Here is a 12500-nt window from a genome sequence, read left to right as displayed (position 1 = left end):
CACATTGTTTGTTTTTCACTCCATAAATATTGACTGACTGACTGTGCTGTACTTGGAAAAAGGGAGCAAAGAGGAGAAATGGGGAGTGGGGGGGGGGAGGGTGGAGGAGGAGGCGGGGGGCAAAAGAGGAAAAGGCTGGAAAGCCATGGTGCGTGTGTACGTCAGCTTTGGCCTAACTGGGAACATACTGGGAGAGGCAGGATTATATAAAACGCAACAAGAGTGCTTCTCCTCCGATGAGCTCACAGCTCAGCCATTTGCTTCATGTTTCTCCATCTGCAACTTCTTTTTTTTCCCCTCTCTTTTTTTTTTTCTTCCTTTTTTACAGCCTCTCCTCTCCTCCTCTCTTCTCTCCATCCCTCCTCCTGGTCTCTCTGCCGTGCGGCGGAGTGACTGGCTGTGCGTGTGTGTGTATGTGTGTGTGTGTGTGTGTGACTGGCTGTGGTGAGTTAATGGGGTCCCTGCAGGAAATGGGTGCGTTTCTCTTTCATTAGGCTGCGGTACACACATTCACACGTGTTTGCCATACCATGATGCCATCATGGTGGAGGTGTGTGGGTGTGTGTGTGTGTGCGCGTGTGTGTGTGTCTGTCTCTGTGTGTGTGTGTGTCTGTGACCGTGTGTGCGTGCTTGCATGCGTGTGTGTGAGTGTGTGTGTGATCATGGCAGAGAGCTCTGGGATGATGTAGGGCCTGATGGCATGTGACTGCATGCTCGGGATACTGAGGTCATCACATCAGACCCACAGAGCCCTGACAGTGGAGGCTGGGGGAGGCTGGTATGGGGATGCAGGCTGGGGGAGGCGTGGAGGCTGGGGGAGGGGTGGAGGCTGAGGAAGGGATGGAGGCTGGGGGAGGGATGGAGGCTGGGGGAGGCGTGGAGTCTGGGGGAGGTGTGGAGGCTGGGGGAGGGATGGAGGCTGGGGGAGGCGTGGAGGCTGGGGGAGGGATGGAGGCTGGGGGAGGTGTGGAGGCTGGGGGAGGGATGGAGGCTGGGGGAGGCGTGGAGGCTGGGGGAGGGATGGAGGCTGGGGGAGGGATGGAGGCTGGGGGAGGGATGGAGGCTGCTATGGAGAATGCAGGCTGGGGGAGGCGTGGAGGCTGGGGGAGGCATGGAGGCTGGGGGAGGCGTGGAGGCTGGTAGAGGGTTGGAGGCTGGGGGAGGGATGGAGGCTGGTAGAGGGATGGAGGCTGGTAGAGGGGTGGAGGCTGGGGGAGGGATGGAGGCTGGTAGAGGGGTGGAGGCTGGGGGAGGGATGGAGGCTGGGGGAGGGATGGAGGCTGGGGGAGGGATGGAGGCTTGTAGAGGGGTGGAGGCTGGGGGAGGGATGGAGGCTGGGGGAGGGATGGAGGCTTGTAGAGGGGTGGAGGCTGGGGGAGGGATGGAGGCCGGGAGAGGCTGATATAGGTACGTCTCAGTGGAGGCTGGGAGAGGCTCATTGTAATGGATGTCACAGAATAAGGAACAGTCACAGACAGACTGTGTGTATGCTATCAACACTAGGCTCTCTTACCTTCCAGGTGTTTCTATGTCTCCCTCCACAAACAAACAAAAACACAAGACCCAAACACACACCGGTTTGACTCGGTGAGAGAGGCAGGCTGGCAGGTGGAACTTGCAGCAGAAACGGACAGAGCCACACACACACACACACACACACACACACTCTCTCCCCGATGCTAATGATGTCTCTGGTGAAGCAACGTTTAGGCAGCCAGCTGCATGCTGCCTCCTCCAGGGCTCCATGCCTCCCTGGACACAGACAGACACACACACACACACACACACACACACTCCCTCCCTCCCTCCTCACCGGCAGGCATGACTTCAGAGGCTCACCGCCTACAGCCAGTCACATCCACTCATTTATCCTCTTGTCATTATGATTGGAAAACTCCATTGAGTGAGTCAGCCAGCCAGTCAGTCAGCCAGTCAGCCAGCCAGTCAGCCAGCTAGCCAGTCTGCTAGCCAGCCAGTCAGCCAGTCAGCCAGTCAGTCAGTCAGTCAGTCAGCCAGCCAGTCAGCCAGCTAGCCAGTCTGCTAGCCAGTCAGTCAGTCAGTCAGTCAGTCAGTCAGTCAGTCAGTCAGCCAGTCAGCCAACCAGCCGGCCGGCAGCTTCTGGACTGTGGAACAAGTGGTTCCCGCCAGTCTGGAGTCACGGCCGCTGAAGTGTATCACCCTCACTCTCTCTCTCTGATCTCTGCAGAGCTATCACACACACACACACACACACACACACACACACACACACACACACACACACACACATACGCACACACGCACACACACACACACACACACACGCACACACACACAACACAAGCTCATATTAGGTTAGATTAGCAAGCTTTGTCATTGCACAGAGTACAACAACATTTATTTTTTGCCCTAGGCACTGGGTCATATGCACATACACACTAGGGATGGACGGTTTTTCGGTTAAACCGAAAACCGGGGTTTATAAAAATAGAAACGGTTTTTTATCAAAACCGTCAGAAACCGTTTTTTTTTTTTTTTTTTTTTTTAAAGAATAAAATAGAATAAGAATAAAACTGGAACATGTCACATGTTTGTCGTGTGTGAAAATAACAATGATACAGTCTGAATCTGCCGCGCAATGAGTGAGAGGTTTGGTCAGTTGTGAAGAATAACTGAGGATTAATATCTAATTGGGATTATATTTAAGGGTAACGAATCACTCTATGGGAAAGATAGTTGCCTTCAGTTATTGGTAGATAGGAAAGGTTTTTACAATTACTCGCTTACATTTAATAAAATAATTTTCGCTGCTCTCTGTAAAGCGCTTTGGGTCACTTTTGTGAGAAATGCGCTATAGAAATAAAATGTGATTTGATTTGATATCAATCAATCAATCAAACTTTATTTATGTTCTATAGCACAAATCATGCATTGAATGTAACTCCAAGTGCAGTATTTACTAAACCACAATATAATAAAACAAGAGCTATACGGATCAAGAGTGTTTGTGCACAGCGCCACTGTGTGTGAAGGCGCTACTGAAAGTGATGACAGAACGCATGTCTCAGAAGATACGCGGTCACTTAGTGACGCAAAGGTAGTTCTGTATTTATCTCTATCTGTATTAGTACATTTATTTTGAAAGCTCTATTTTGACAGCTCTACCATGGGCACTTTTATTTTGATGGGGCATTCTTTGTTGATTGACTTACGACAGTTCAGGACGAGTCAGTCTCGCGGCATGTGGTTTTTATGAAAAGCTTTAAGTATGTTCACTGCATAATTCTAAGTCTAATATTTCAGTGATTATTGAGCAGTATTCAAATATTTAAATACATTGAGCAGCAGCTGAAACTTTGTCTAAGAACCAAGATATTGAGAAAGCAGTTCATTCAATGAAGACGCTGTTCCAAGAGATGATCTTCCGTGCAGGCGTGCACCCTGGATCAGCAGAGCTGGTGTGTTAAGTGTTCATGTGTTTTCATGTATGGTGTAGCTTACAAAAGTCTGCCTTTCCACTTATATTTGTGAAACTAAGTAGCCTAAATGTGTTGCGACTGTGCTTACGGTGTTTTAATGGTGTTCGACATGAGTGAATTGTAGCAGTAGGGCTCCATTATTTGAAATTGGCGCTCTTTTAAAAAAAAAAAATTTAAATTTTTTTTTTTTTTTTTTTTTTACTGTATTTTTCGGTTAACCGGAAAACCGCGGTTTTACTCTCTGACGGTTTTTCGGTTTCAATAATTGGAAACCGTCCATCCCTAATACACACACACACACGAACACACACACACTCTCTCTCTCGCACATGCTCATACGCACACACATGCACGCATTGTGCTGGTGCGTCTGTTTAATCAACACAGAGTGTGAGTTGATATTCACTCCAAGTAAATTGTTGATAACATTCTCTTGGCTCCGGACGGTGTTTCATGACTAAACCCTCGACGCATCATGACTTCAGTATGAGCCCTTCCAGAGACAGCTGAGGGAAGACAGAGGGAGGGGGGAGGGGGAGAGATAGAAAGAGGGGGAGAAAGAAAGAGAAGAGAGAGAGAGAGAGAGAGAAGCATGTCGCAAGAGTTTGTCTTCTTTCTGCCAAGGGTTCTTCTTAGATCCTGACAGAGACAGCCAGAGATTGGCCCAGGCGAAGCACGTGGTCCCTGTGTGTTGCTTTTAGATGGATGTCTTTATTTTTGTGATCAGTTTAGACATATTAGATTTCACAGTTATCGCAGTTCACCTCCGGTTGAAACACCCCGAGGCAGTTGAACCTCATTTGAGCAGAGTAAAAAAGGTTTTGGGGGGAGTCTGGGGGGGGGGGGGGCAGGGGTATGCTCTCCTCCATGTTGTCTGAGTGTGGAACAGATCTGAGCTGTCTAACTATGAGCTCTTAAAAAGCCAGCCCTGTTTCCAGACCCCATTCTTTTAACCTGTAAACATTTCAGAGCAGAGAGAGAGAGAGAGAGAGAGATAATAGGAAAGAGAAGGGAGAGAGGGGGAGGGGGGAGTTTGAAAAGTTGGAGGAGGGGCTTTTGCAAAAAAGTGTGTTGTGCCTCTCCAACAGCAGGACAAAGAGAGAGATTTCATCCCTCTCTTCTCTCTGTTCAAAGTCTGTCTTTTCCTTCGGTCGGTAGGCTTCTCGGCTTGGTTTGGATCCGTTTCTGCTCGCTGGCGTGGTTCTGTTTGTGTTCTTCTCGCTGAGTGTGTGTGTGGTGGTTCTCTCCCCCCTCTTGAGAGTGTGTGTTTGTGTGTGTGTGTGTGAGTGTGAGTGTGTGTGTTGGGGGAGGTGGGAGGGCCTAGCCTGCTGATGTCATTCAGTGCAGAAGGCAGAGCCTGAAAGAGGCCCTTTGTTGGCAGCCTGTAGCAAGAGCCGAGTCCCTGCGCTTCAGCTAACGGACACACACATACACACTCTCCCTCTCTCTCTCTCTCTCTCTCACACACGCACACACACTCGCGCAGGGGACCATGGCACCGACCTGACTGCCCTTCTGCCCACTCAACTGACACATCCTCATGTCCAGCACGCTGTCGGACAGAACGGGCGCGCCGCGGATCCCTGTTCCTGCGTCCCGCTGAAGAGGAGCTAACCAAAAGCAGAAAGAAGGGGGGAAGAAGAAAAAAAAAAAGATGGAGACTTTCGGAGGAGAACATTTGTAGACTTTGAGGCGGGCGGCGCGGAGTTGGCTGGAAGAGAGGAGAGAAAAAGGGGGTCAGGACGGTTAGAGATTACCACAGGAGGAAAGCAAGAGCCCCTTGTTTCTCTCTTTTTAGTTGTTGTTGTTGTTGTTGTTGTGGTTGTGGGTTGTTCTTTTTGTCTTTTCCTGACAGACCCAAACTTTCAAACCTTTTTTTTCTTCTTTTTTTGTTGCGCTCTCATTCGAAGAGGAAGCCGAAAGGGACTTGGGGAAGGAGGAGGAGGAGGAGGAGGGGTGGGGGGGCCGGTAAAGAAACAGGATTTTTTTCCTCAAAGTGGACGTGAAAGAAAGCAAATGAAAATGTTGGAGATTTGTCTGAAATTGGTGGGGTGTAAATCTAAGAAGGGGCTGTCTTCTTCCTCCAGCTGTTACCTTGAAGGTAAGATTCTGAGATACGTCTGTTAGGGGGTGGGGGGGTGAGGGAGGGGGGGTTGTTTTGAGAACAATTCTGAGAGACCGAGAAAGATGGAGTGATAGAGAAAGAAAGAGGGGGACTCTGTAAAGAGGAGTTAATGGCACTGGGGCAGGGGGGTGGGGAGGTAGAGAGACAGAGGGGGAGAAGATGAGCTATCTCTCTGTGTGAGGCCTCTCGCTCTCTCTCGCTCTCTCTGTCTTTCCTCTGCTCTGAAAAGCGGAGGAGGGGGAGAGAGAGAGAGGGAGAGTGGAGGGGAGGGAGAGGGAGGCCAGACACACTGGCTCTCGGCAGAGGAAAGAAGGGGGAAAAAAAAGAGAAGGAGAATACAAGGAAATGTGATTCCCGGCTGGTTGGGCCCGTTTGACTTTTTGTTTATGAGGAGCAGGGATCTAATCTCAATCTTTCGCTTTCTGCCTTTTCAGTTTCTGCTCCTTTCTCTGATCTCCATCTTGGTCATTACTGTACATTTTATTACATAAGCACACCAGGGTTGAACTGGGGAGAAGTGGAAAAAAAGGGAGACCTGAGATTGAATTATAGAGTCGAAACTTGAAAGAGGAGATTGTGCTGCCGAGCCGTGGTGGTTTCCATGGCCCTACAATTAGCCCAGGCCGCTGGGCTCTCCAGATGAGCTGAGTAGGTTAGCCTGAATCTGAGATGAATACAGTTCTGAGAGATATGGGCTACGTTGATTAGATTAGATTCACAAGTACTACTAAGACACACGAAATGTAGTTTGGCATCTAACCAGATGAGTGCAAAAGACATGATTATGTAGAGTAGACAATCCATGGTATGACAACAGCATACAGTATTACAGTGAGTAAAAAGTAAATGAATTATAAACGTCAATGTCCGTGCGATGTATATGAATATAAAAGGCAAAAACATTGAGTTGGGAGATCAACAGTGTAATTGATTTGTCATGGAAGACTCGGGGGACATGCCTCCTCGTGCCAAAGATTGCGCAACAGAGAGATTGAATAGACCCGAACTGTCTCCAGAAAAGTGTTTATTGATCAAGACCTACACAGTAACAGGGATCTGTTTGAACAGACCCATATTGAACGTGCTTGTCAAGTAGGAGCACTGGAAGGTCTGTGCTGCTGCCTCGTCGTTTTTTGGGACAGAGTTTTTTGGATCTCAGTTTCTGAAACTTCCAACCCAACTCTCACAGCAGGCCTCACTTCTCCTGTGAAAGTACGTCAGCTGCTGCAGTTAACAGCTACATCCACCCTCCTTCCAGCTTCAGTTGGTCGTAGCAGAGGCCTCGTGAATTCTTCTCTCTGCAGCCAATCTGGCATTGAAATAAGCCTTTGACCGGTCGTTCACACCTGTGTGTGTGTTTGTGTGTGTGTGTGTGTGTGTGTGTGTGTGTGTGCGCGTGTGCGTGTGTGTGTGGCACCAACAACAGACCTCCCACACAGACCTCTCGGTCCACAGAACAGATAGGATCTAACAGTGAGTGAGAATGCCACATCTAAGGCCTGACACTGACTCACAGACAGGTGGTGATAGTTAATGCACTAGAATACCCCAGGCCTGAGGTGTGTGTGTGTGTGTGTGTGTGTGTGTGTGTGTGTGTGTGTGTGTCTGTGTCTGTGTCTGTGTGTGTGTGTGTCTCAGATGTGGCTTCCAGCTCTACGTCATGGAAATAAATAGCCTCTCTTGTTTGTGGTTTTTTTCATGTCAGTGAAAGTGGCACTGAGTGTGTAGGTATGTCATCTCAGGAGTGAGTATTATTACCGTGGCAACCCCAGTCCTGTTCTCATGGGTGGGATAACACCAGCCCTGTCCCAGTGTAGCTAAGAGCGGCACAGCAGTCAAGAGTTCCACACACACATCGGATCACTCAGAGTCGTCTCCCTGGTGATGCAGCTCGCCAGGAGAGGTTGTGATCCCCCCCTCCCTCCCTCCCTCTTCTGCACTGGCCTCGGCTCAGTACGTTTCTCCTTTCCTTTCACTCCTGACTCACGCTATGCCTCTTTTTCCTCTTCCTCTTTCTTTATCCTTCCCTTTTTTCTCTCCTCTTCTTTTTTCTTCACCTACCTCGTGCGCAGCGTGCGCACGCACGCACACACACACACACACACACACACACGCACACACGCACACACACAAGCTCACAAACATTGTCGTCTGCTGTCACCCCTCACTCAGAGCAGAGAGATTTGTGGGGGTCAGTAAAATGGATTGTTGTGTGGCGTGGGCTGTTCTAGTGCACTTCCCACACACTATGACCAGTCTATCCCCTCAATATCTGTCTCCTCTCTCTCTCTCTCTCTCTCTCTGCTTATATTCCTCCATATGTTCCTATTCAGTTTTTTTCTCACATTTTTTTTCTCTCACAGAAGCAGAATATGTACAGACTCATACTCTTACTCCCTCAGTGGAGGTAGAAGTCAAAGAACAGACTCGTTGTATTGGAATTGTGTTGAGGTGCAGAGAGAGGCCTTGTTTTGAGGAGGTGCAGAGAGAGGCCTTGTTTTGAGGTGTAGAGAGAGGATCAAGGCGCAGAAACACATGTGACAACAGCTGAGCAGGACACACAATGAAGTCACTGTGTGGGCCGGGCTGATGGGACTTCCCTCTTCTCATCCCCTCTTCTCCATCTCTCTGATTCTCTTCCCCTTTCTTTCTCTCTCTCTCTCTCTCTCTCTCTCTCTCTCTCTCTCTCTCTCTCTCTCTCTCGCTCTCACTCGTCTCCCTCCATCTCTCTCTTTCCTTCATTCTGTCTGTCCCCCTTGTTTCTCTTTCGTTCTCTCTCCCTCTTTCTCTCTCCCTCTCTTTCTCTCACTCTCTTTCTGTCTCTCCTTCCCGCACTTGCTCCTCCCCTACTACAGACGGATATTCCCCGAACATCCCGAGCTCTGTAAAACCCCCCCTGATTTGATTATAATAATTGAACGATAATCTGTATTTGCAGTGCTTTAATCTCCCTCAGTGTTGTTCCAGCCCGTGTCAAAGCTTAACCCAGCTGGGACCTTAGCTAGGCTAGGCTTACTCATCACCGAGACAGCTAGGCTAACTCTCAATCTAGAATCACAGAGATGGCTAGGCTAGGCTAACTCTCAATCTAGCATCACAGAGATGGCTAAGCTAGGGCTACGCTAACTCTCTCTAGGAGGGACTGACTGATAATTGAAAGCTAAGCCATGTTACTCCAGGAAATGAAAGGATACAAGCAGTGGAGACTGGAGGAGAGGCAGACCAAGTTATTGCAGCGCCCTTTATTAAAGTCCCCGGGTTCATATTTGTTGCCTTTAATACCATAGTCAAATAACAGCTGTTGTGTGTGAGCCAGGAGTGTTGCATCTGTGGACGTTTGAGTCCCATCCCCCTCAGACAGAAGGTGTGGTTGGAAGAGAGCGAACAGCGAAGCACACACACACACACACACACACACACACACACACACACTTTGATCTATATGTGCTTACAGTGGCCGCTGATGAGTTTGTGTCTGTGATGTGTAGCGTTGTGTGTGTCGTCTTTTGAGTAGCTGGTCGTCTGGAGCAATTATTAAACTATAGTGAAACGGTACCACTCCAGAGTTATCCTCTCTAGGTTACACACAACCACAGGTGTGACTGTTTACTGTCATTTTTACTGTCTTTTTTTTTTCTTAATATGTTTTTAGGACATTTCTGCTTTATAAGGATAGAGACAGTAGAGGTTGTGACTGGAAGGATGGGTGAGAGAGGAGGGATGACATGCAGGATAGGTCGATGGCCGGAATCGAACCAGGGACCCTGCGATTACGTGGCATGCGCCTTAGTGAGCCCTCTGTTATGTTTAATGTTAGCTATGTTTTTTGGTGTCGGTGTGTGTCCACTGTCCATGGAAGAATCAGTCATCTGCTCTGGAAGAATGAATGATTACTGTAACGCCAGACCCTCTGTTGCATCGCTTTATGCCTCCTTTTCTAGAAGTTATCTTCTCTCTGATTAAACACAATTCTGTCTTTCAAATTCCTACGTCCATGTTTGTAGACCGTGATTGTGAGTGTGTGTCTAACGTGTTTCCTGTCTTGTTCCAGAAGCTCTCCAGAGACCAGACTTTGAGCCCCAGGGTCTGACAGAAGCCGCGCGCTGGAACTCCAAAGAGAACTTGCTAGCAGGTCCCAGCGAGAATGACCCCAACCTGTTTGTTGCCCTCTACGACTTCGTCGCCAGCGGGGACAACACTCTCAGCATCACTAAAGGTAAGGAAAACTGTGTGTGCGTGTGTACGTGCATGCGTGCGTGCGCGCAAGAGGGTTTGGTTTATCTGTGTCAGTTGGGCGTCAACAATCATCTAAACTCCTAGCCGATTTAAGAATCCATACAAACAACAAACTCTGTGCCAGTTTCGCTGACGGGAATGTATTGAAATGGGCCCTGGTCCTTGCTCTGCTGCGTACTTCCCAGTGTGTGAGCTTTAACCCCCTCTGTTTCCATTGGACTGGCCCCAGAGCAGCACTGATCTGAGCCCTGACACCACTAACAGCAGCAGAGGCCAGCAGCCGGTGTGACGACGATCCTCCCAGTGGGATTATTGTGCTCAGGGATCTTCCTCACCCACTGGTCACGGGGTCAATGTGCAACCTGGCCGTTATCAGCGCTAGTTAAACAGGGCTGTGTGTGTGTGTGTGTGTGTGTGTGTGTGTGTGTGTGTGTGTGTGTGTGTGTGTGTGCGTGCGTGCGTGCGTGTCTGTGCGTGTCTGTGTGTGTGTGTGTGTGTGCGCGTGCGTGTCTGTGTCTGTGTCTGTGTCTGTGTCTGTGTCTGTGTCTGTGTCTGTGTCTGTGTCTGTGTCTGTGTCTGTGTCTGTGTCTGTGTGTGTGTGTGTGTGTGTGTGTGTGTGTGTCTGTGTGTGTCTGTGCGTGTCTGTGTGTGTGTGCGCGTGTCTGTGTGTGTGTGTGTGTGTGTGTGTGTTTGCGTGTCTGTGTCTGTGTCTGTGTCTATGTCTGTGTGTGTGTGTGTGCCCGCCTTCTCTTATCTTCCCTACTATTCTGACTGGGCTGATGGGTACAGTCCGTGTCCTCCCTAGGGGATGGGGGAGGGTTTAGAGTGTGACGCGTCTGACTGGAAATCCACATATTTGCGTCCCGTTCCCTATCTCTTCCCCCTGACTCTCACTTCCTGCCTGGCTGTGGGCTCACACGTGAGTTCTTTCCACTGGAGGCGAGAGGCTGGAAAACAATCCAGCAGCAGGGTTAGGGTTAGGGAGGAGAGAGGGAGTGTTACAGCAGCAGGGAGAGGGTTAGGGAGGAGAGAGGGAGTGTTACAACGCAGGAAATACTCTGACAATTATGTAGGACTTGTCATCACTTATTGTTATTATAGTAATAATAATAATAATAATAATAATAATAATAATAATACATTAGACTTATATAGCGCTTTTCTAGACACTCAAAGACGCTTTACAAACTGAAAAGATTGAGTAGTAATAATAAAAAGAAACAAGAAATAAATACGTAATGCGTAACATAGGGAGATTATACAGTATATATATATATATATATATACAGTACCAGTCAAAAGTTTGGACACACTTCCCCATTCAATTTGTATATACATATGGTCTCACGGTGCTTTCCCCTGTATCAATAAATCAAATATATAGGGGATATATAAATACATTTATGGGGGATATTTCGCGTCTGTCTGTCTATATATCAAGCCTATGAACAAGTCTATATAACTGAGAAACGGCCTGACTGGCTGCACTCCAGACAGACAGTACACAGATGGTTTCTCTTCTTGATTTCTGAAAGAAATCTATTTTTAAGACTTACAGCTCACAAAGGTTTGGTGTACTGTAGGCTCTGATGAAGAAGCCGGTGTTTAGTTGGGGTGTGTGTAGGTCGCAGTTCTATATCAAGTTGTTATGTAGTGTGTAGCTCTATTTAAAGTTGCTGTCTGTAGTTATATATATCAAGTTGAGCTGAGGCGCTGTCTAAACTAGGCCTAGACGGTGATGCAAACCCCACTAACCTCATGACCAACGGGAAAGAAACCCGCGTCACAATCTGAGTAAACATGACTCTAGATCCATGGATTCCTGCTGTCTGAGTCGGACTCGAACGTAAACCACCATGATAAACCAAGATCCTGTCATAGGGAACACAAATATAATTATCCCCCAAATAAACAGACCGTGTCATGTTTCTCAACAGTCCCAGCTGCAGATTTAGAAACACCCCCCCCATCACAACAGCCCTACCAGGAGTGTTACAAAGAATAGTTGAGAGAATAGTCACTAAAGTACATATTATATGCTTTTGCTGGACAATGATGTAATGGTATGTCCCCTGACATCAGTGTAATGGTTTGTCCCGTCCCCTGATATCAGTGTAATGGTATGTCCTCCCCCCCCCATCACTCCTAACATCAGTGTGATCGTACATTTTGCCCCCCCCTCCTGATGTCAGTGTAATGGTTTGTCCCATCTCCTGATATCAGTGTAAGGGTACACCCCCCCCACCCCCCTCCTGACGTCAGTGTTGGTACATTCCGTCCCCCCTCCTGACGTCAGTGTAATGGTAGGTCCCGCCCCCCCTCCTGACATCAGTGTAATGGTACGTCCTGCCCCCCTCCTAACGTCAGTGTGATGGTACGCCCCCCCTTCTGACATCAGTGTAATGGTACGCCCCGCCCCCCCTCCTGGCGTCAGTATAATGGTACGCCCCGCCCCCCCTCCTGACGTCAGTGTAACGGTACGTCCCGCCCCCCCTCCTGGCGTCAGTGTAATGGTCCGTCCCGCCCCCCCTCCTGACGTCAGTGTAATGGTACGTCCCGCCCCCCCTCCTGACGTCAGTGTAACGGTACGTCCCGCCCCCCCTCCTGACGTCAGTGTAATGGTACGTCCCGCCCCCTCTGCAGGAGAGAAGCTGCGTGTGCTGGGCTACAACCACAATGGC

The 12500-nt window shown here is 48.9% G+C and overlaps 1 protein-coding gene across 2 annotated transcripts in view; it reads left to right on the top strand.

The window, feature by feature from the left end:
• abl1 (c-abl oncogene 1, non-receptor tyrosine kinase) overlaps positions 1-12500 on the top strand; it is a 47474-nt gene that overhangs the window by 22874 nt on the left and 12100 nt on the right. Inside the window, exons 1-3 of one of the 2 annotated variants that reach the window (XM_080528334.1) lie at positions 5460-5559; positions 9635-9799; positions 12463-12500. The exon at positions 12463-12500 is cut by the window's right edge and continues 258 nt beyond it. In XM_080528334.1, coding sequence (XP_080384460.1) covers positions 5475-5559; positions 9635-9799; positions 12463-12500 — 288 coding nt within the window. In that variant the 5' untranslated portion in view covers positions 5460-5474. Of the gene's footprint in view, positions 1-5459; positions 5560-9634; positions 9800-12462 lie in introns of those variants that run through there. The other variant, XM_080528333.1, reaches the window with a different exon arrangement.

This window comes from Nansenia antarctica, assembly GCF_963989245.1.
Source record: "Nansenia antarctica genome assembly, chromosome: 4".
Classification (NCBI taxonomy): Eukaryota; Metazoa; Chordata; class Actinopteri; order Argentiniformes; family Microstomatidae; genus Nansenia; species Nansenia antarctica.
This window is presented reverse-complemented; position numbering and strand designations above follow the sequence as displayed.